At 40.6% G+C, this 22,207-nt stretch overlaps 1 protein-coding gene across 3 annotated transcripts in view; it reads left to right on the top strand.

Annotated features, from left to right (window-relative positions):
- rap1gap2a (RAP1 GTPase activating protein 2a) overlaps positions 1-22,207 on the top strand; it is a 112,877-nt gene that overhangs the window by 13,117 nt on the left and 77,553 nt on the right. Inside the window, exons 1-2 of one of the 3 annotated variants that reach the window (XM_034097358.2) lie at positions 1,193-1,574; positions 6,969-7,004. In XM_034097358.2, the coding sequence (XP_033953249.1) occupies positions 1,531-1,574; positions 6,969-7,004 (80 nt within the window). In that variant the 5' untranslated portion in view covers positions 1,193-1,530. Of the gene's footprint in view, positions 1-1,192; positions 1,575-6,968; positions 7,005-22,207 lie in introns of those variants that run through there. The other 2 variants (XM_034097359.2, XM_034097360.2) reach the window with 2 other exon arrangements.

Here is a 22,207-nt window from a genome sequence, read left to right as displayed (position 1 = left end):
CATAACCTCTGTTTTGTAGATGGTCAATGTGTTATAGACTAGTTTTAAGATATTTACAATCTAGGTTATACGATGCTCATATGCATATATTTTGTAGAAGTTAACAAAATATTTAGCTTTTTGATACGAGTTTGGACTTGTTGACTTATTTAGCTAAAATAAAACCTTTTTTTAATCATCCATTTGTTCTGCTGTGTGAGAGAGCTAAACATAGTCCTTTTAGATGACTTCAGTTCTAATAGCCACAGACATTATGAGCTGTTGTTGTCACTCTTTGACATCAGAAGATAAAATAATGAAATCCAGACCTCAGGGAAGCTGGTTCACACACTCTTTCATATATTTCCTTCTACAGGATAAGTGAGGATAATTCAAATGTCAAATTGGAGACAGGTATTAATCCAGCAATATTTATTTGGTGTAATACTTGTTGTTCTCTCACCTTGTAATGAATCTGCAATGTGTTGTCTGCTGACTGCTGATCAATGTGGTGTTTGTAGGCAACAGGATACACAGATAAGAGGATAAGAGTAGTCATGTGTAGTGCGGGGAACATCACATTGTAGCCATTGTAAGGATGAATTAATATTATTATAACAAGGTCTTATAATATATTAAATAGGATGTGAAACAATCCATTTTTAAAATCACCAAAGCAGAAAGCCTCACATGAAGTTTCTTTGAAACCCTTTGAATTATTTTCAGTTGATCAGCTGTGGGAACGTTAACTGTGAGAGTGAAACCTGTCAAATCTGGAGTGAAGAGGAAGGACACTCCCTTTGGTCACAACATGGTGGTCTATGTAACTCAGCATGACTGCACTGCTGTTACCACTCCCTTTACGGTTAGTAATCTAATATTGCACCCTTAAAAAACAACAGTTTCACTTTTCTGTTAAGCAGAAGTTCCATTTGACACACACTCCTGCTGTGACTTGTTAATAGATGTCATGACTCAGGACTTATTAAGCTACACAAAACATACAAATTAACTGTACCCAATACATCAACTGTACCCAATTCTCTGTCTGTGTGTGTGTGTGTGTGTGTGTGTGTGTGTGTGTGTGTGTGTGTGTGTGTGTGTGTGTGTGTGTGTGTGTGTGTGTGTGTGTGTGTGTGTAAAAGAAGCAGAGAGTCAGAAAGGAGTATGTGGCCCCTCCTCTCCTTGCTCCTCCCCCTGCTTGCGTGTGGACCTCAGTGTACCTGTATGTGTGAGTGTGTCAGATTGTTGTTGTGTGTCTGTGAAAGCAGAAGAGCTAGCAGCGTAAGGGGGAAAAGTAGTCGAGTGGTCAAGTGGCGGAAAAGTGGAAAACGACAGCTCTGGGGAGGCGAGTGTCAAAGAAGAAGAGAACGGAAAAAATAGAGGCAAGTGAGAGAGATAGAGGCAGGGAGGCAAGGGAAGCAGATTGGGTCAGAGAGAGAAACAAAGTGCAAGTATACACAGTAAAGATAGAGAGTGTGTCAGCAGAGCACACTTCCCAGAGGAGAGCCAGAGAGCGAGAGAGACTGCTGAGAAGTTCAGTCTGACAAAATGCTCAGGAGGAGGAGAAGCGTGTCCTTTGGCGGATTTGGATGGTACGTTACCTTTTCATTGGATGTATCATGCTACTGTGTGTGTGTGTGTGTGTGTGTGTGTGTGTGTGTGTGTGTGTGTGTGTGTGTGTGTGTGTGTGTGTGTGTGTGTGTGTGTGTGTGTGTGTGTGTGTGTGTGTGTGGTGTGTGTGTGGATGTCTGCATTATGTGTGCAAAGGCTCATTATTGTGCACATTATGGTTTATAATGAGTTTAAAGGATGCACAATGTGCTGTTGAAATGTGTGTGCACGGCTGGGTGTTTTTTTTCTAAAAAGGAAGGATGGGTGGAGGCTGTTACTCTGTGTCGCTCCTATGACACTTTGTCCTTTGTGGTGTGTGTGTGAGAATGTGTGTGTGTGAGAGAATGTACAGTTTCACTCTGTGCTGTCTCCGTTTGGGGGGTGGTGGGGGGGGGGGGGGGGGGGGGAGGATACAATCAACAGGCTGCTTTGTCTGTTGTTTTTTTATAATGTCCAATTAAGGGTCTTTTGTCACTTCCCTTACCCGTCATATTTGCCCCCACCTATTGACCGAGAGGTTTTTCCCATGATGCAGCGCTGACGAAGTTGCCAGAGAGTCCATTTAGTCCTGAATGAGCTGAGATGGAGGGTTTTTGTTTCTGGCTCCCCTGCTGCTTTTGGGTCGTCCTGTCTCGGAAGCGCTTCTTCAGAGCACTTTCCCATCCCAGCTGGGCTGATGTAGCACGTTCAGCCAGACAGGAAGACACAGTATGACCTGAAGCAGGCACAGCTGCGTGGAGCAACACAGGGACTATGTGAGAAAAACATCTAATCATTTGCAGTAAAACTCAAAGGGAAACTAATTCACACATGAATTTCAGGTCACTACTCAGTTCAGTTTACTTTTCTTCACTTGGTTTAATTATTCTTTGTTTAATCTAGCCCTTGGTATTCCCTCATAATGCTGTAAGTGCAACACTTAAAGAGCCTGTGACACGGTTTTCCCCCATCATCCAAACCCATCAATTTGAGTACATATTGTCCCCTTGAAAACCGTTACTGAACTGATTTTGGATATTTGTACTTTGATAACCATTAATCTGCCTTCAATGTTGACAATTTTCTGGATCTTCTCGCGGATTCTTCAAGTCCCGCCAAATTATGGGTGACGTCATTGCGGGCACAGCGCTCCAGCTGCACCGTCCAGGATCCCAGCATCTGCATGTAAACCTTTATATATATACAGTCAGATGTAAACGCACGACGGCGCACACAGCAGCAAGCTCAGACAGCGATGACAGGTTAATGTTGAACGTGTCTGAGAGCTCATATGAGGCTGAAGGATCGGTTTATGTTGTATCTTCTAAGTTTAGGAATGAGGTGCGTCAATATGGGCGATCATATGGTCATGTAGCCAGTGGTGGACTGGGACTAAAAATCATCCCGGGACTCTCGACCGGCCCACTTCGGTACCGAGCTGTCAACGGGGGGAGCAGGGGATGTAAAATACAAATATAATGTATAATGTCTGTGTCTTTGACATTAGCGCTGCTAGCCACCTGTGCCCTGTACTACGAAGCCAGTTCAACAGACCCTGGATATGTTTGAGTAACAAACAAACTAACAACAACAAACTAACAAACGAGATCTCGCTAAGCGGTCCTACGACGCTGGTTATCAACTCGGTAAATCAAGCCAGGGTTTCTCTCTCCAGCTGAGAGCGCGTTCACGTCTAAGACACGAGTGGATCTGACTTTAATTACATTTGTCTCGAGTGTTTCGTCAACATAATGTGTTAAATAATACTTCTGCATCCAGTCTGTGACACTATGAGTGTTGCACGGCCAGATGAGGCTGGAGAAGCTGACTCAGATAGGGAAATATATGATATATTATGATATTATCTGATCGATGATCTGATTGATGATGTAATATGAATGATAAGTGCGACACGTCGGCGTCTTCTCTGCATACGGCAGTTTAAACTGTATTTCCTTTATCCTGTAATATGACTTGAGAGATTTAAACTCCGCACACTGAGTGGATCTCTTTTCTATAGACGCCGGAGGCGGGCAGCGTCAGGTAAAAGAAGTTATTTAGCCTTCTCAAACCTGAGCCTCACGCGCCGCCTATGGGGGATGTGCTAGTTACTTATCCGACCGGCCCACTTCGGTACCGGCCCATCGGGATTCGTCCCGATGGCCAGTCCGCCACTGCATCCACAGTCCGCCACTGCACCCAGCCCACGTAAACTGTCAACGGGGGGAGCCTCGCTGCGGGGAAACGGTGGACCTAGTGTCCCGATCGGAGTGGGAATAATAATAATAATCCGTGCATTTTATCCATTAATTTCCCCAACATTGTGGTAAAAAACCACACGTTTAATCCACGTTGTTGGTGTACTACAACTACAAAAAGCATCGGTTTGTTTTCTCATCAGTAAATGCAGACCGGCTCAAACAAACGATTTTTAATCATCATCCTCACTCATCATTTAATGTATCATATGTTCGCCGAATTGACATGAAAGCACTAATAAATGTAGTTTCATCCACTTGAGTTTATAACCACAAAAATAATCGATTTGTTTTTATATCACATCCGATGGGAGGAAATTCAGCAGCTCTCACTCCCGATTTGTAATCCTAATGTAATCATCATCTTCACCACGATCATGTATATTTATGTCGCCGAATTGACATGAAAGCACTGACAAATATGAATATACTGTAGTCAACTTCATTAAAACGTTATTAACGTGCCTAAACTCAGTAATTCACAATTTCTACGCATGACACAACACACTTTGTCCGTGTTTGGCTCTCGAAGCGTTCCCGCATTGACGTCACTTCCGGCTTCCCCCAAAACTTCAAAATGAGTGAAGGAATTTCCCCGCGATGTTCGAAATTATTGATATTTAACGAAACGGTATCGCTTTTTCTTTTTTAAACTGACGGTTCGAGATTACTAGTAGCCCAATATTTCATTGCACAACAGTTGTTGGGATGGTGTCACAGGCTCTTTAAATGCTGGACAGATCAGCAACAGCTCAGTTCAGACACAACACCTTGAATGTTGTGCGACTCCAAACACAAACGTTCATCCTGCACAGCCTGAGTGTGAAAACAAGTATAGGGTATGCTTATAGTCCCTTTTAGATTAAACCATTTCTTATGATATGAACTGCTGCAATTCAATGACAACCTAATGAATTTGTTTGTTTTTTTGGATTTCATGAAGAGACACTAATATGGATTTGTGGATGGCTAGTTCAGACTGCAGGCATTTCTAAATGAAGAGCTGACAAAAAGAAATCCCCACAGTGTGTTTACATGCACACGCACGCACGCACGCACACACGCTCGCACGCACGCACGCACGCACACACACACACACACACACACACACACACACACACACACACACACACACACACACACACACACACACACACACACACACACACACACACACACACACACACACACACACACACACACACACACAGTAAACTATTCCTTTAATCTCTAAGATGTGGGATGAATGAAGCTTCCACATGATAGACATGATCTGCTTTGTTTCAGGCATAAGGTAGGTGGTGCGTCTTGTAAACTAGTTGGTAATACACTTGTGAGCACAGACTGCAGTCGCAAACAATATGGTGTCACTGCAGCAGAGAAGCAAACTCAATGTTTCTGTAGATGTTCACTGGGTATGTTTGCATTTCAATATTTATGTGTGTATCTGGATCCCTATTAGCTTACGCCTCTTCGTCAAACTTTCTGCAGTACACAAAATAACAATTCTTAAAGGTCCCATGTCATGCTTTTCAGGTTAGTACCCGTCCCCTTGTGTGTTATGAAGGTTTCTCTGCATGTAAACGGTCTGCAAAGTCACAAACCCTCAAAGTACACCCTGTAGCGAGTAAAACCCTAACACAGGAAATACATGTCTATGCTTCTATCTTATTTATTTTAGCTACCCGGGATGAATATAGCACATTTTAAAACCAGTATTAAAATAAGCTTTCTAGATGTCAGGAGTAGGACTTAACAAACACATTCAATAGCATGATTAGTGTTTTTCTCAACATTTCTCTCTAATGTTTCTGCACTCATGGCTGGCATGATATGCCTTTTCTTTTGGCGCAGACCCTCGTTAAAGTCCTCATTGAATAGAGTTGCTTGTTCCTCTCAGATGTCTTGAGTTTACCTGTGTTACTGTTGATTGAGGTATAAAGCATTATGCAAACTGTTGTATATATACTACATAAGATGAGCTCGCTGCACTGCACAGGCAGTCAGCTGTCAGGCGGTTGTAAGCAGGTTCAATATGAATCCGTTATCCTGACATCGAGTATCTAGTTTACAACATGATCTCAGTTCTCTCTGTCAAATGTGCCTCTGTTGACTCTGCTGATAACATTCAAAAACCCTGGAAACAATTCAAATGATATTTAAATCATCCAGGTTGGATTATAAAAAAAAGCACACACTGTGTAAAAGCACTCTCTGTTTGTATGTGTGTGTGTCGGTTGTGAGTGCACATTTTTGGATGAATTAGATCAGGCACTGTTCTGCATGGTTCATTCTGCAAATTAATGGGATTAAAGTATTAATGTCATAACATCCTCTTTGTAAAGGCATGTGAGGGGGGTGTAAAACAAGCACTGAACATGCACGTACACGACACACACACCAACTTGCAAATAAAAACATATTTGCATGTACAGTTTCTCTTAAACCTCACAGGCCCTGCTCTATTATCAGCATATAAACTGAACTGACAGGTTTTCCATGAAACGTCTTCTGACATGTTTTTAGTACTAACAGTATTTAGTGAAGCATGAATAAACATGTAAACATGAAGACCTGCATAACCGGTCTGAGCAGCTTTAAGAGATCCAATCTTATTAAAGTCAGCTGTTACAAAGTGATTTTTACACTGATATGTTCACACAGTCTGCAGGCTCTGCATACTCTGCATTAATTGAAGATTCTATTTGGAAATAAACACATTTACTTTTGGTCATGTTGTAAGCTTGGTTGCGCAAATGACTAAAATATGTTCAGGAAATGCGTTTGGAAACGCCTTAGAAATGTTCACAGTTTTTTTTCTTTCTCAAGTTTGTGGTTCATGCACTTCACTTTATATAAATTGCTTTGAGGCTTCCACATTTTCCTGAATGCCAATAATGACAGGAGAAGCATCATTATTAATGACCATTCTTGTAAGTGCCGGATCACCCGAGGGAGCCATCACTCCTCTCCATTTGATGTGCAGTGTTCATTTGCTTATTAATGTAATAATAGATAATAGAGCAAGGAGTTTAATTGCTGCTTTTACACTATTTGAATCAGAGACGTGATCAATACTATCTCCCTCTCTCTCCCCCCCTCTCTCTTCCTCTGTGTGTGCGGCTGCTGCCTCTCCAGGATTGACAAGTCCACTTTGTCTGGACTGAGAGCCCGGTAAGTTCTTCTTTTTATTCCGTTTTTTTTGTTGCTTCTTACATGGTCAAATTAAGCTCTATATCCAGTGAATATCCTAATCGAATTTAATCAGGCAAAGCCATCATTTGTGCAAACTTGCCTGTGGAGAAATTCATGAGGAAAGGAAATCCTTTGCATTGCCTCAGATATTGTACGGGGTGATGGATTGCCCTGAGTTTCGCCTCTCAGGCTGCCTCTATACCTGGTGATTGATGTCTTTGTAGCGAGTGTATGCAACCTGACATGATCTGCAGACACTCCTCAGGAAAGGAAAATCTCCTCTGCAGTTTTGGAAAATAATACATTTTCTATAATAAATGGGGCGAAGCCTGCGAGCTAGTTCAGGCAGTCAACTCGAGCACTTATTCTGCATTCATACATAATGCCCCCTTGCCACTCTACAACCAACCAAACAGAGTCTCCTTAATATGCCGCTCTATTTAACCTGCCAGATCTCTCTCCATGCATTGCTTGCTGCTGCTATTGCTGCAGCTACCTCTACGTTGCTGCTGCTTGCCTGCCCCACCACCACCCCAGCTTCCACCTGTAGGCTCAGGGTTAGTTATTTAATCATCACTCATCGTGCTATGTATATCTATGGAGTGATGATGCCCGAGCCTAGTCGCCAAACTCAACTATATGCTGCTTCTAATAAACATGTTAAAGGAACACGTGAGTTGTCTGACTGAATTATAATTAGAGTAAACAATGTTTAATTATTTTAAAGAGCATGTTTCAATTTAACATGAATCAAAGCAGAAGCAGTAAAGGATAATATATTTGACTAAAGCTATATTATAAGTCTTTTAATCCATACATCAATTCAATTAAACTCGTCAGAGTATTACTAACACAGACAATGGGACTTCATTTTGAGTTCTATTTTTACAGTGTTGGACTTATAGAAGACCAATTTCATTATAAAATACGATAACTTATACAATACGTAAAATATAAATCTTTGTATATGAACACATTTCTCTTTCTTTCGTTTAGTTGAAACAACAAAATATATAATATAGTTGATATAATATTTATTTTGCTGAAGTCAGATTTGACCAATGCTTTTCTTTGATCACGTGACCTCTCATCGCCACAGTACTCTTTACTAGTTGACTTTAGTTAGCTGCACTGTGTTGCTCCACTTCTTATTGTGTTGATGCTTGATTCATTGAGCAGCTGCCATTGGTCACTTTCACTTTGGTCGTCGATGTTTTGGAAACAAGAAGTGACTATGTTCAACAGATAGTTATGAGCTTCCTTTACAACACACGGCTGTAAAAGGAGACGAAAGGGTCTTGAAAGATGTGTGACTGTGTTGTGCACGTTGAGAAAACCCATTCATTATAAATGAAACACATTGTGTAATTGTCATCTGAGGTACAAACAGCCACATGGTCGAATGAATTCTGGAGTGGAGAGCTGAATATCATTTGCGGAGTTGTGTACCTGCTTCCTGAGATGTTCTTTGAAGATATTGTGTTCGAGGAGCTTCCCTTTGTTGAAACAAACCACCGCGGCAAGCCCTGCTAATGGAGGTTGCCATAGTGATGGAAGTGAAGGGCTTCTGTGTGTGTATTTATATTAACTCTGCCTGTACTCTCACCCACTACCCCGCTTCATCTGTGTCTCACTTTTAAGTGTATCACACTGACATTTACTGTCTGAACAAACATGTTGTGTGTCCTCATGTACTTCCTTCGTCTCTCACCTGCTGCCAAAGCTCCAGTTGGCCACAATGATGCCACCTGTTGAAACTCTGATAAGGGATTTCTTTAAGAATTGGAGATTGTAGTCCCGATTTAAAAAAAGTTGCCATAACTCTGGATTTTGGTAAACTGGGAATTATGAAAGATGAATAAAAATGCCATCACAGTAGGGTAATTCCCACCTGTTTCAGCAGGTTGTTGTTCTTGAATCAAGGTAAATGAGACTTGATTTTATAAAATACCAGATACTCAATGATTTGCATTGGAAACATTAAAAGATAATGTTATAGCACTGGCTGTTTTTTACATGCGCTTTTAGTTCGCAGCTAACAATACCATTGGCTGGCTGATTGAAGGTGTTCCCTATCATCACTGATGTGCATAGACTATGGCTTGGGAATATTACCCCTCTATGTATCCTATCAATTATTGTATGAATGATTCTCTTTAGGATTGGTTTTTAATTACCTGCAAGTGTCATCCCACAGTTTTTCTTTTGTCTCTCTTTCTTACAATTTGTCTGCATCTACGGTATTCTTAGACACACGCACACACACACACACACACACGCGCACACACACACGCACGCGCGCGCACACACACACACACACACACACACACACACACACACACACACACACACACACACACACACACACACACACACACACACACACACACACACACACACACACACACACACACACACACACACACACACACACACACACACACACACACACACCTCAGTGTCTCCCTTGGTCCCTGGCCAGGTGTCATTAGACCGTCTGCTCCGGAGTGTCTCTGAATATGAATGAGTGAGTCGTGACTCCTACTCGAGCTCCGCTCCGCTCACACCCTGAATAGAATTTAATTGTGAGCCTGTGTGCGTTTGATCCAGTTGTTAGATGTAACAAAATGGTGCCGAGCGAGCATTCTAAGTTAAAGAAAGGGAGGAACAGAGATGTCACTCTACAGGATGGAAAGGATAGGCATATGTCTAACTTAACACATGCTCACAGTGAGAATCTAATCAGGAGGATTGGCAGAGCTAGTTTTGTCCTTATTGTCGTGGGGATGCTTAGCTAACTCTGGATTTCTAAAATGTGTTTTTAATATACATATTTGGCAGCAAAGCAGCGTCACAGATCAAACAAGGTCGAGGAAGCCTATACAAATGACTCACAGCTTGGCATACTCCTAAATTATGGCTTTTATGCCTTTTCATTTTACTCAGTTGTTGGTAGCTGGAATCCTAGGATGAAATAGTACCCGGTAGATGTATCGTTATAAAGAAAAATAAAGCCATAAAGATGAGAAGAGAAATGAGAAAAGGAAAAGTGGAAGGCCACGGGAACACAAATCATCAGATGCAACAGGTGTGAAGATTTTAATGTGATTTATTCTTTTATTGACTGCCCTCAGTTCACATTGTGCTTTTCATCTCATCCCTTATTCCAACTTTTTCTCCCCTCCCTCCCTCCCTCCTCCCTCCCCTCTCCTGTCATTAATCCTCCTTTGCCTCCTCTCTGCTCATGGTTACTACATTACAAAGAGATCTCCCTGTCTTTGCCGAACACACAGCACCTCATTAATAACTGCATAATCAAACCTGTGTGTGTGTGTGTGTGTGTGTGTGTGTGTGTGTGTGTGTGTGTGTGTGTGTGTGTGTGTGTGTGTGTGTGTGTGTGTGTGAGCAAACACATGCATCTGGTTGTGGATTTTGTCTTGAAGTGGTGGTGAGGGTAAATGAATATTACAAGTGGGCAAACAGAGATAATAGAGGAGAGAGAGGATGAAACATAGAGTAGAGAGGCAGAGACCTGACCAGCGTCTTAATACAGCAACCATGCCCCGCAAGCTGTGGTGAGTAATGGCTGTCCGTCTTGTTGTTTTTTGTTTTACACTGTCTTACTTTTCTTACTGGTTGTTTTGTAATTCCATATTCTGATTGAGTCTTTTATATTTTTGCTTGTTTATAATAATAAGTTGTTGCTATTAAGTCCATCTGTAAGTGAGCTTCCTTACAAGTAGAGATTAGAGCTGATATACTCAAAATTTGTATTAAGTCTGAGTCGTTTACTTTTAATGAAATATGTTTTTAAGACTGCTATAATGTTATACAGCAGTAGGCTACATGTTTTTTAACTTTTCTTTTTTTAGATTTTTATTGGATTTGAATGTCACAGAGCAACCTTTAATAAAATGTCAAGATTGTAATTATGTAAACATATAAATGAAAAATGATTACATATAAAACTGGATTTGCTCCTACAGTATGAGATGAGATTGTAACGGGGAAGATTAATCTTTACCTCTTTATTTTTGGACACTGATCTGTCCGTAAGCTTTACTCATTTTATTTTGAGACACCTTCTGCTTGATTTTCTGTCACAATTCTGGTGAGAATATTATGTGGAGCTATTGTTTTGAGTTATTCTGCATTGTAAAGTACTACAAATGAACATGTATGGACCCCACCCAGTACAGTAGCAACAAATGATGTTACATGTGCATTATACGTAAGCAGAGAGGAAAGGAAAGGGTTTTAGTTAATTTAATAAGTAAGTCTAGGTGACTACAGCTTTGCCAAATTGGAAAGAATATAATCAAGCCGTAAAGGAAACAGTTTGTTGTATGTGTTTCTACAGGATATTTGATGCCTCCAATCATAAAGCACTTCAGATACAGATCTGTTCGGTGTGCGGAGAATACATTAAATTAACACGATCGACATCAGTCTGAAAGATTAATCAACCTGTTTCAATAAGGAAAGCTATTACACCGGTGTGTCTCGATACTTTCCAATTTGTCTTGTAAGAGCTGCTGGTGTCCAGTGTGCCGCATGTCCTTATGTATCGCATCACTTACAAGCTGTAAGTGGGCTTTAGGTGGATTTAGTGGAAGTACCTACACAAATAACCTGAGGATTTTATTTCTCAGACTCAACCAGATGGTTTTACCCGCTTACTTGTCATTCTGTCCTACTCCCTGTCTGTCTCCTGCTGTTGTAATCATGCATGTGTGTGAGACAGAGAGAGTCTGCAGCCAGCTGCTTCTACTTAGACGCTGATACTCGCCGTGCATTATTTCCATCCTTATCAACCCCTCCTCGGTTGCCTTCTTCTCTTCTCCTCACCTCTGCCATTCTCTGCGTAGTTCAAACAGAGTAGCTGTTCAGACACACTCCTCTCAGCCCTGTGATGTGGCTCTGCAGAAACCTGTCGATGTATCCTTTCTGCTGTTCAAGAATAAGGCTGCAGCCAGGATACTCCTTGATAGATTGTGCTGATTTGTGGCCTTGATTGTACTTTTTACCACTTATATTTGAGTTTTAAGATGCTTTTTTTTGTGTCACCGAGATCAGAGCAGGGTGGACCAAAATGCAGACGGACAGAACATACCTCTTATTTTAGGTTGACCCAGCAAGGCAAGACAAACAGAGCCAAAACAAACGTCCTGTTACACAACATAAAAGGTTCTGGCAAAGACTAACGGAAGACTTAAATACAAGCTTAAACTAATGAGGGATAAAGTGCAGGTGTACCTCCTGTTAGCAGGACTGTTCGGGAATAGTTGAAACTAATGAACACAGGACAGACAATCAAACAGGGGGGACAACTGAAATGAAAAACAGACATAATGTTACAGGTTATTTAGCTGACTTACAAACACTTTATAACCATAAATATGCCTACAGGATCTTTGGGGTTAAGTATCTTGCCCAAGGACACATTACGTCTGCAACATCTGGGATCGAACACCTGACCCCTTCATTGACAAATTACTGCATTTATCCCCTCAGCCTCAACCGCCCCCGTGATACAGATAAATGGAAAACTCTGAGTTATGTTTGGACTGACTGGCAGGATGAGTGACAGAAATGAGGCTGGGTCCCTGGAGAAAATAGGCTTTGATAAAATAAAATGAAAGAGGTAGGAGAGGATGATAAGGGGAGGTGCCTTCCTCCTAGAGACGCCCCCACCTCTTATCTTTGTCTGGCCAATTTTTGTTTTGGGGGGGCCAGGTGTAAATGTTATCTGTCTCCCAGCATCACGGAAAAGAGCAAATGTGCTGCTGCTATTTCTGGAACCTGGCATTTACCGTATCTCCTGCTGCAACTTCTATATTGCAGGGAGAGGTGGTGAGTTGTGGCCAGAACAAACACAGGTATAAAAATCTGCTGGTATTATATTTACTTTAGGTGATGGCTTATTAAAACTCAAGGCTCTGCTTTATAACACCATGATTAGTCACAGGGAGGTTGTGTAAAGGCTTAAGTAGCTGTCAGCTTTATTGAGATTTTATAGTGTACACAGTCACTGTCAGTTTATGTATGAGCCTACAGGCAACAGCAGAGAGAAAGGATAGAAGATAGATAGATATATGATAGATACTTTATTGATCCAAATTTGGGAAATTCTTTCGTCACAGAAGCAGAAGTGTGTTCAGACTTTATAATACAATACAATACTTAAAACACTTGGAAAAGTGGAACAGATCATTAACAATTAAAAAAACAACAACCTTATAAACAAAACAATATACAATATTCTGGAAAGTTAAAATAAAAAGTCAAAAATACAACAGGATCCAAAATACTACAGGTCTTTTAAAAGAAAGGAGAAACTCAAACTATGTAGCAGTAATATAGGACAACATTCAGACATGTTTTATGCAAAACACAAGTTCCCAGGCGGGTACATTTGATGCTTAGCTGGGGTTCATTTGGGAACTAGGTTTTGCTGTAACCACACACACAGACACATGTACAACGATCTGGTGGGATTGACTCCTCTTAGCACAGTTTCAGTTAACTTTTTCAAACAATACAGCTTTAGGGCTTGGGTGAGAGTTTGTTTACTTGCCTAGGGGTGGCTGAGTGCGGTATGAGTGTGTGTGAGAAAAAGGCAGAGAAACAGAAAACCACACACTTGCAGTGATACTTGTAGCACTTCAATGTGGGAAGTGGAGGAACTCCACCCATCCTCAAGCGCTCAGACGAGGATGCCCCACTTCCCCTCCTCGCACTGCTCCGATACCACTGAATTTAAGTTGCACAGTTTCATATTGTATGATGAAGAAGAGGCAAAAAACCCACTGCGCTTATTTGGAGCGTTCACCTCTGTAAGGTTAAAAATCACAATTTTACAAAAAACACAAGATCAATATACAAACAATAGCTTAAATTCAATAATAATGGCAGACTTTATGAGCAACATACACTTAAACATCAATAAAATAACATGTGAATAAGTAAAGCAGGTATCATACAGTGGTCAAATTATTTCTCATGCATTTTTTTTAGCAATCCATAGAGGTTAAGTATGTGTTATCGAAAGCCATTCCATATTTTTGTTCACCTAAAATGGATGGAAACTTAAGATGAATAAACTTCCCCTTGGTTAAGTGAGGATAAAATCTCCTTCTGATCATGTATTCACTTTTTGCTCTGTCCTCTATTCTGTATAAATCAGATTGTGGCTGGTCTAGTCCACACATGTTCATCTATTCCTGCTGTGACCACATGAGGGAGCTGACGGCACATGTTTTTCTCCAAGTTTCTCTCAGAGGGGGCACTGACGTGAAATGAAGAGAAATGATCACTGGAGAGAGCCAATTCTCCATGTTCATGCGGGCTGAATCAGTGCAGAGATCTGACACACCTGTTAACACGTCTACCTGTTGAAGCTCTCACAGGGCGACAGCTCAATTTACTCTTCATTTTTGTTATTATCTGCAGGTAAACCAAAGAAAAAAGATGACACATAAAGATGATCACATTTTAGATAAGGTATACTTTATTAATCCCAATTTGGGATTTTTGTTGGTCACAAGCATGTTAAATAGGCATAAACACGAGTTGCACATATAATCAAATAAAATGCAAGTGAAAATAATATAAACTGTAAATATAGAGGATAATCAGAAATCCTTGGTTAGTCCCAAAGCAGGGACATTTACAAACAAAAGACAATCATTTGATTTCATATTGTTGCAGAGTAATGGTTTATTTTAATAATGCCTGTGTCTTCATGGCTAAAAAATGCTTAACAAGGTGGAAAAAAACAACAACAGTTTCATCACATGTTCCATCTAATGTCCCCTGACATATACTTTAAACCCAGTAGGCTTATGTATATAGGTTACCCCTGCAAGACCAGTGCACCGTGTTTTGCCGCTATTCTGTATGTAGCAGCCTAGAGGGAGTCAATGCTGTTGCTGTGGCAACAAGAACTGATGATCACCTCCGGGATGGTCCAGTATGGTTCATGACCATGGTGATAGTCCCTGTTGTCTCGCCTTGCAGCCAGACTTATTCACCAGTCCATCAAAATATGACCAGCGGAAACACAACTTGACTTGCAATGCTAGTGGTTGCCCATAGAGACCACAGTGTGTTTTTCTCTGCCAAAATAGCTAACCATAGAAACAGATAAGGACATACACAACATAGGGAGGAATTATTTGAAGAATGTTACAAAGAAAATCCCCAAATTCATCCATGCAGTGTTGTCTGCTTATTACTGTACTGTATGTCGGCACCTCCCTTGAAAAGGAAACCATATTTTAATTACCAACAACAATTCATGCTGTTATTTATAGATTTATGGCGGTCTATTACGATAATATCAGATTAACCTTTTAATTATCACTAGAGGGAAATGTGGGTGTCATGGCAGCAACAGCAATGACTATTAAACCCAGGAGAGGTTCACGTTAGAGTACAAACCACACAAATGAACATATGAAACATGAATGAAAATAATAAGTATCTGCACTAGATCTCTGAAAGATTGAATGTGTAAACTTGGATTTGCACTTTCACACTTGCACGTGTATTTTAACATATTCATAATTATTCATATTGTATATATTATGTTAAAAAAAGTATTTTTTATTCTATCCTGTCACTTGATATTTTAAATGTTAATATTCTATTTATTCCTTGTGTGGACACCTACCTGTCCTCTTTTTTGTTTCTTATCTTATTTTTGTTACTGCTAAAACACCTGAATTTCCCTATCAATAAAAGTTGATCTTATCTTAAACGTTATATACAGTCTTCAACAATAATAGATACATATTTACATAACTGTTATCCCTACCTTTCACTGTATTGTAACATCTATTAACTGTATATTGTTTAATCTCTTTACTCTCTTTATATTATCAGTAGATTTGTGTTGGACGTGTGTGTCAATCGTGTTGATAAAAGGGGACAGCCTAACATGAGCAGTAACACGACACCTGCAGTATTTGTGCCCTGTGTGTTGACCCGTAACTCTGAACCGTCTGTCTGTAGGGAAGTTGTATTTCATTCATCGCCTTGCATTCTTTAATTCAAATGAATAAACAAGATGCCTTGATGTTTATAGACATGTTAGGAGAGCAGTGACAGATGGCTGTTTCAGGCTGATGAGCACGTAGGAGCTCTTTCTTACAAAAAGGTTACATCTGATGTAACAGTTCAGGAGTGGAGTCTATTCAGAGGGAAATATTAAGGACATTATAATTACTGCCTGTGAGGTTTTGTCTTTTGTCATTAAGTGAAAGTTATTGAAATCAGGGGTTGCATAATATTGCATTTGACTTTTTTTTTGCTAAAATGAGCAATCCATAAATTCAGGTTTCATCTGTCTAACCCAAAGGTACATACGAAGGTGTCAATGCTTCTCTTTGTACACTGTAAAGATATGGAGGCAGCAACTTGTTAGCAGCTGCGTATTTAAACAGCGTGCAGATATCGTTCCTGGCCAACCTGATAATTCAAAGTCAAATATTAACTCTCGTTTTCATTCTGTTTTGATCTCTAACAACTCCTTAGGGAAATAGGTTGACCCTTAGCAGTTAATTGCTGCTTATATTCAGCAGCTTGTTGCTAACTTTTTCTGTCTGCAGTTTGGTGCTGAACACGTTGTGTACAGTTGGAGTGTTTTTGGCTGTGAACAGCTGCTGGCTCTGAATGCACTAAATGCAGTGGGAACAAACAACATTGTTGCAGGTTGTAAAAGCAAAACAACCACCTGAAAGAAGAGATAAAACTGCAGAGTCAGTTGATATGTGGGTTGATAACTATTGGAAAACCTCTTTTACATACAAACGGGATTCATTGTTAAATACATATGTTGATTATAGCAGCTTTAATTACACTAGATCTGATCAAACTGAAATGCTACACACCGAGGTGAACTTTAATTGTTTGAATTATGAGCAGTTTATGTGAAATATTTCTCAAGCCTGGGAACAAAGCCATTTTATCTAAATGTGGGACTGTTTATTTTTTCTATTGCACTATTTTCCCCATTATACCCGTGTTCTGTATGTGGTGTTTGTTGCTATATGTTCTTTATGATATTTTGAAGCTTGCTTTTAAATGTTTTGCCTTGTAAAATCTGGCAACAGATGATAATTCACCTAAAAGCTAACTGCTTCATTGCCACCATGTTGGTTGATCAATAGCAATGTCCTCTTAAGGAAATACCAAACAAAAAACACCATATCAGCTTTTCTCCCTCTTTAGTCTCGATCTCTGAAACATGTAACCTATTCCCATTAGTTTCACCGTGTGTGTGTGCCCTGCTTGTTAAGCGAAAGTCTTGTTACTCTGAAGTCCCCAAGACAACCAGCTGCCTCTTTGCTTTTGACAAATATTTACTTATTGCCTTCTGGCTGATGCTACACACACTCACACACTCAGACACACAGAGTAGCTGATAAGCGCACCATCTGGCCTGAGTGCTGGCTGTTAAGGGCTCATAAAAACAGACCCTCACCTATTTAGAGGCAGAGGGCTCCCACAGCGGCAAGCGGTGGATAACAGGTAAACAACATGCACACGTTTGCATGTGCATCCACGCACGCGCGCACACGCACACACACACACACACACACACACACACACACACACACACACACACACACACACACACACACACACACACACACACACACACACACACACACACACACACACACACACACACACACACACACACACACACACACACACACACACACACACACACACACACATTCATGTGCACCCACTCTCATACCAATCTGTATCCATGGGGGACGTAGGAGGTGAGCATCAGAGGATGTACCTGTTCTTGTTCTGTGAATGTCTTCATCTCCACTGCCCTCACTGACCTTCTTTGAGGATTCAGATATAGAGATTGATTCTGAAAACCTGCAAACTGATCCTACAGTTATGAATGCGGCAGTACCGCAAAATACTCATCCACCAATCTTATACAACATTTCAGCGCTGGGTTTGTTATTGGAAATGGTTCATTATTATCAATAGCAAAGTGGTTCACAGTATTATTACGGAATGATGTTTCTAAAGCCTGGTGTAGCTTAATTCTTAAAAAAATTAAGCTACCTCCTTATTGTCAAAATCCTTGGGAAATCCACACCTCTGAACACAGTCGGTTTTCAGTTTGTTGTTGTACATTTTCATGAGGCCGGGATCATCCTGGAGTTCACAAAAGGTTTTTTTGTTCTGTGTGGTCAGGTTACACATTTTTTTTCACCTCAATGAAATACTACTCTTAGGGTCTAACAAACAAATACCATTCGGCTCATTTGATTCACAAGAGTCTCAGTTTTCCACAGACATGCAATTAATGCAAGTCCCTTAAATATCCCCTTAAAACACTGCCATTTTGTTGCTCTTTGAACACTTGTACATATGGATTTGTGTGCAACGGTTGAACATTCTCTCAAAACACACTTGGCTACTATAACACTGGAATCGCCGCCGTTAGCTAGCTAGCTTGCTAACATCGATCAGGCTCTACCTCCCTAGTGAGCTAATAATAGCAAATCATCCCAGACTGCTCAATTAACCCGAAAAACACTTACGGGCTTTGTTTTCAAAACCTATATGGTGGTAGGTGTATAAAGTATTTAAAAAGAAAACATATTATCACCTATTTGTATAATGCTGTGTTGATTGGAGCCACTACAATCGCAGCTAGTCCTGCAGTTTCGATAGAGTGGCGAAGTCACGCCCATCTACTTCCGGTCCATGGGACCTTATTTCGGAAAAATTATGTATTGAAGTCAATGGAGAGAGAAAACTTATCTTTCGATCCCGTTTGAATTGTGCCACGAATTACACATATGATGTTTGTCAATCATAAAAAATCATTTCCATGTCAAAAAAGTCAGTTTTTCGTAAAACTGTTGAATTATAAGACTATGAAAAATACGCAACTAGAAAGACTACAAATCCCAGAGCCGCGTAAGTCATGTCATAACTGATGTCACAATTGTTTTCCTCCACCAAATAAGAGATAGATAAGATAACTTTAACAAGATGCCTGTGTGCTTAGTACCAGGTTGTTATCATACCAGCAATGGGTCTTGCTCGTTCTTTCGCTTCCCGTCTGATGAAAGGACCAGGAGTGGCTGGATCAAGTTAGCTACCTAGCTAGCAGCAAGCACGTTATTTAGCATTACAGCCTTGTCATTTTTATTAGCCTTAATATGAAGTAACATTAAGTAACCCAAAATGTTAAACAGTAAGAGTAGTAGTCATATTTCGTGAACCCTTTGAAGAGTACTGTCACCGGTGTGATCATTCTGTAATACACAATTTAAGCCCGGGGGAGAAATGCTAACTCTTGCATCGGCGATCGCCGATCTTTTCTACTTCATGCTATCTTCACAAATGGTTGACATTAAACATTAAAAAGACCAGGCAGTTCAGAGATAATCAAAGGAAGGCAGGCAGGCAGCTTTGCATGACATTCTTCTGGACGTGTTTCATTGTGGTGATAGTGAGGGTAGTCAATCGTTTTGGTGACAAGACAGTAGTGACGGCCATCTTGGTGACGTGTGTTGTTCTGCGAGACCAGAGATGTAGTTCATTGAGCATTTCACACAAAGAAATGTGTTACTTCACAGTTTTACGACACTTTTTCTTTTTTTTTTACTTGCAAAATTATCTTTTAAATTGACAAACATCATATGTGTAATTCGTGGCACAATTCAAACGGGGTCGAAAGATAATCTTTCTCTCTCCATTGACTTCAATACATGATTTTTCCAAAATAAGGTCCCATGAAGGTCCACCGGAAGGGGAGGGACTTCGCCTCTCTATAGAGAACCGCAGTGACGCGTCCTAAAACCCGGAAGTAAACTTCTTCCGGTTCCTTCGTCAAAAAGCAATGAGATTTCTCAATAGGATTTTGGAAAATAGCTCGAAATAAGGTCTGTGGTTGACACACATTTAAGAGAGGGATCACGTTTTGTTCAACCAGATAATCTCCACATGTCACATGAGGAGAGAACCACTAGAAGTCAGGACACATACAACAGTGCAGCCGAGATGAAGGTGTGCTACCCGGTGTTGTCAGGGCTAGCATGAGGGACACGGTTTATAGAGTGTCGGTGAGTAGTGATAGCAAGAGTACCGTTAGCCTAGTTAATTTATTCACATTAGTGACATTAATTCCCATCAACAAATCCATTTTATGTGTCACATGAAATCTTTATTACAAATATTACACACCAGAAAACACTGAAATAAACATACAGTAGGCTCTAAACAATTAAAGGGATAATTGGGAAGGCATTACAAATGTAAATATGTTTTAAATAATAAAACAATCCCACCACTACAGGTATCTACAGAAGAAGAGGGAATTCTCTCCACAAAATGTGAATGCCCACGTGGAGAATGGAAATGCAGTCATGCGGCTGCATTAGCCATCTTTGCCGTTCACAATTTCAGCTGCACTGACTCCCCCTGTCAGTGGAAGAAGCCAAAGGCAGCTAAACGTACGCATTCAGTGGAGGAGCTATTTCCTCCAACCAATAACTCATTCAACCCGCTGACAAGAGAGCCCACCTCCGAAGATCGTGACTGGCTGAGGGACAGACTCGGGGGCAGGTTCTCAGGAATGTCTTGGCTTCTCTCCCCCGAGCCAGAAGAGGAACACTACAGCTTGGAAACACTTACTGTTCCTGACATTCTCAAATCTGTTGGGCATCAGGGACCTGAGGCAATTGTGGCATTGTCTGAGGAGCAACAGAGGGCAATTCAGGTGGCTACCACTGATCAGCGAACCAACCCAAACTGGCATTTGTTCAGGAAAGGAAGGTTGACTGCCAGCAGCTTTGGAGCTGTCCTGAGGTCAAAGCGTGTGACTGCTTCCCTTAGTGCCAGGGTGCTAGGGCAACAACAGGCCCTGGATGGTGTTTTGTCTGTACAGTGGGGGACTATGAATGAATGTGAGGGCGTCAGGGCATTCACCACTGCAACCCAGATGCAGGTCCATGAGTCAGGTTTGTGGCTCTCCCAATCAGGATGGTTGGGGGCATCTCCAGATGGTCTGGGACACTCTAAAAACGAATTCAGGCGACCTTTCACCTCCACTTAATTAAATGCATGGTTGCAAGATAAAAATGTGAGTGAATTGATTCAGATAAACATTTTAAGTTGCAAACATTAATTTATAAGTTGTGTTGACGTAATAATGTTGGTAATTACATCAACTTAATATTGTGTGTAATTTGAACTCTGATTTCTGCGTTAATTGACTTAAAACAAAATTCAAGTTGTAGTAAGTTATGCAAGTGGCTTGATAACTTAATTGTTCTACACCTTGAGTTTAGGATTTCAAGTCCACTCCCACTTAACATGCCTGGACAAGTTCCCACAGTTAAGACAAATAGACATATACAAAGGACATTTTAAGGTGAGTGTCATCTTTTGTCATTCAAATAGAGTAGATAGCCTTGTAGTTGCACTGTATAGGCAAATTGCTGTTTGACCACAATTAGCAGCCTTTGAACTGTGAATAGTTCTGTGAGAGGATACAAAGCAGTAGAGGCTACTGTGAGAGTAAAACATACTTTGGTTACTATTGTGATATCGCTTTTTATTCAAAATGAATCTCGGTGAAGCAGACCAAGGACATGCTTCTTGAGGTAGGATCGTTATTTAGAGATGTCATTGAAATGCAAGTTGTTGGCAGTCACCCATTCAGAATATATTCATTTAGGTCATTTCTCTTTTTTTCCTTTTTCAAAAATAGCACAATACAATTGAAGTACGCAGAGAACTATAGCCATCCGCTGCCTTGTCGTGTACCTTGGAGAAAAGGAAGAGGACCTTTTCAAGGAGTTTAGCGACGTAATTAAAAATCTTGAAATAAAATAAAATCCACGGGCCCAGTGTAAAAACACAGGACAAAAGCACTGCTCTCTGTCAGTTACATTTTGAAGCATATTGCACTTTTGGCCACGCCCCAATCAATAATATCTTAGCAACGTTCAGCATGGATAGGTGATGACAGCAATGGCATGGGAAAAGGATTGTGTAACATTTGAAAAGTGTCTTCTGCTCTTCACTTACCCAGTTCCCATATTGTATGGAACCTGCGTAAAAGATGAGAAGGTACACTAAAACTTGCACGGTTGTGATTGACAAAATCTGTCCACATGCATTTAAACACT

The sequence above is a fragment of the Pseudochaenichthys georgianus genome, chromosome 13 (genome assembly GCF_902827115.2).
Source record: "Pseudochaenichthys georgianus chromosome 13, fPseGeo1.2, whole genome shotgun sequence".
NCBI lineage: Eukaryota > Metazoa > Chordata > Actinopteri > Perciformes > Channichthyidae > Pseudochaenichthys > Pseudochaenichthys georgianus.
The sequence above is the reverse complement of the archived record's forward strand: the minus strand, read 5'-3'. Positions and strand labels throughout refer to the sequence as shown.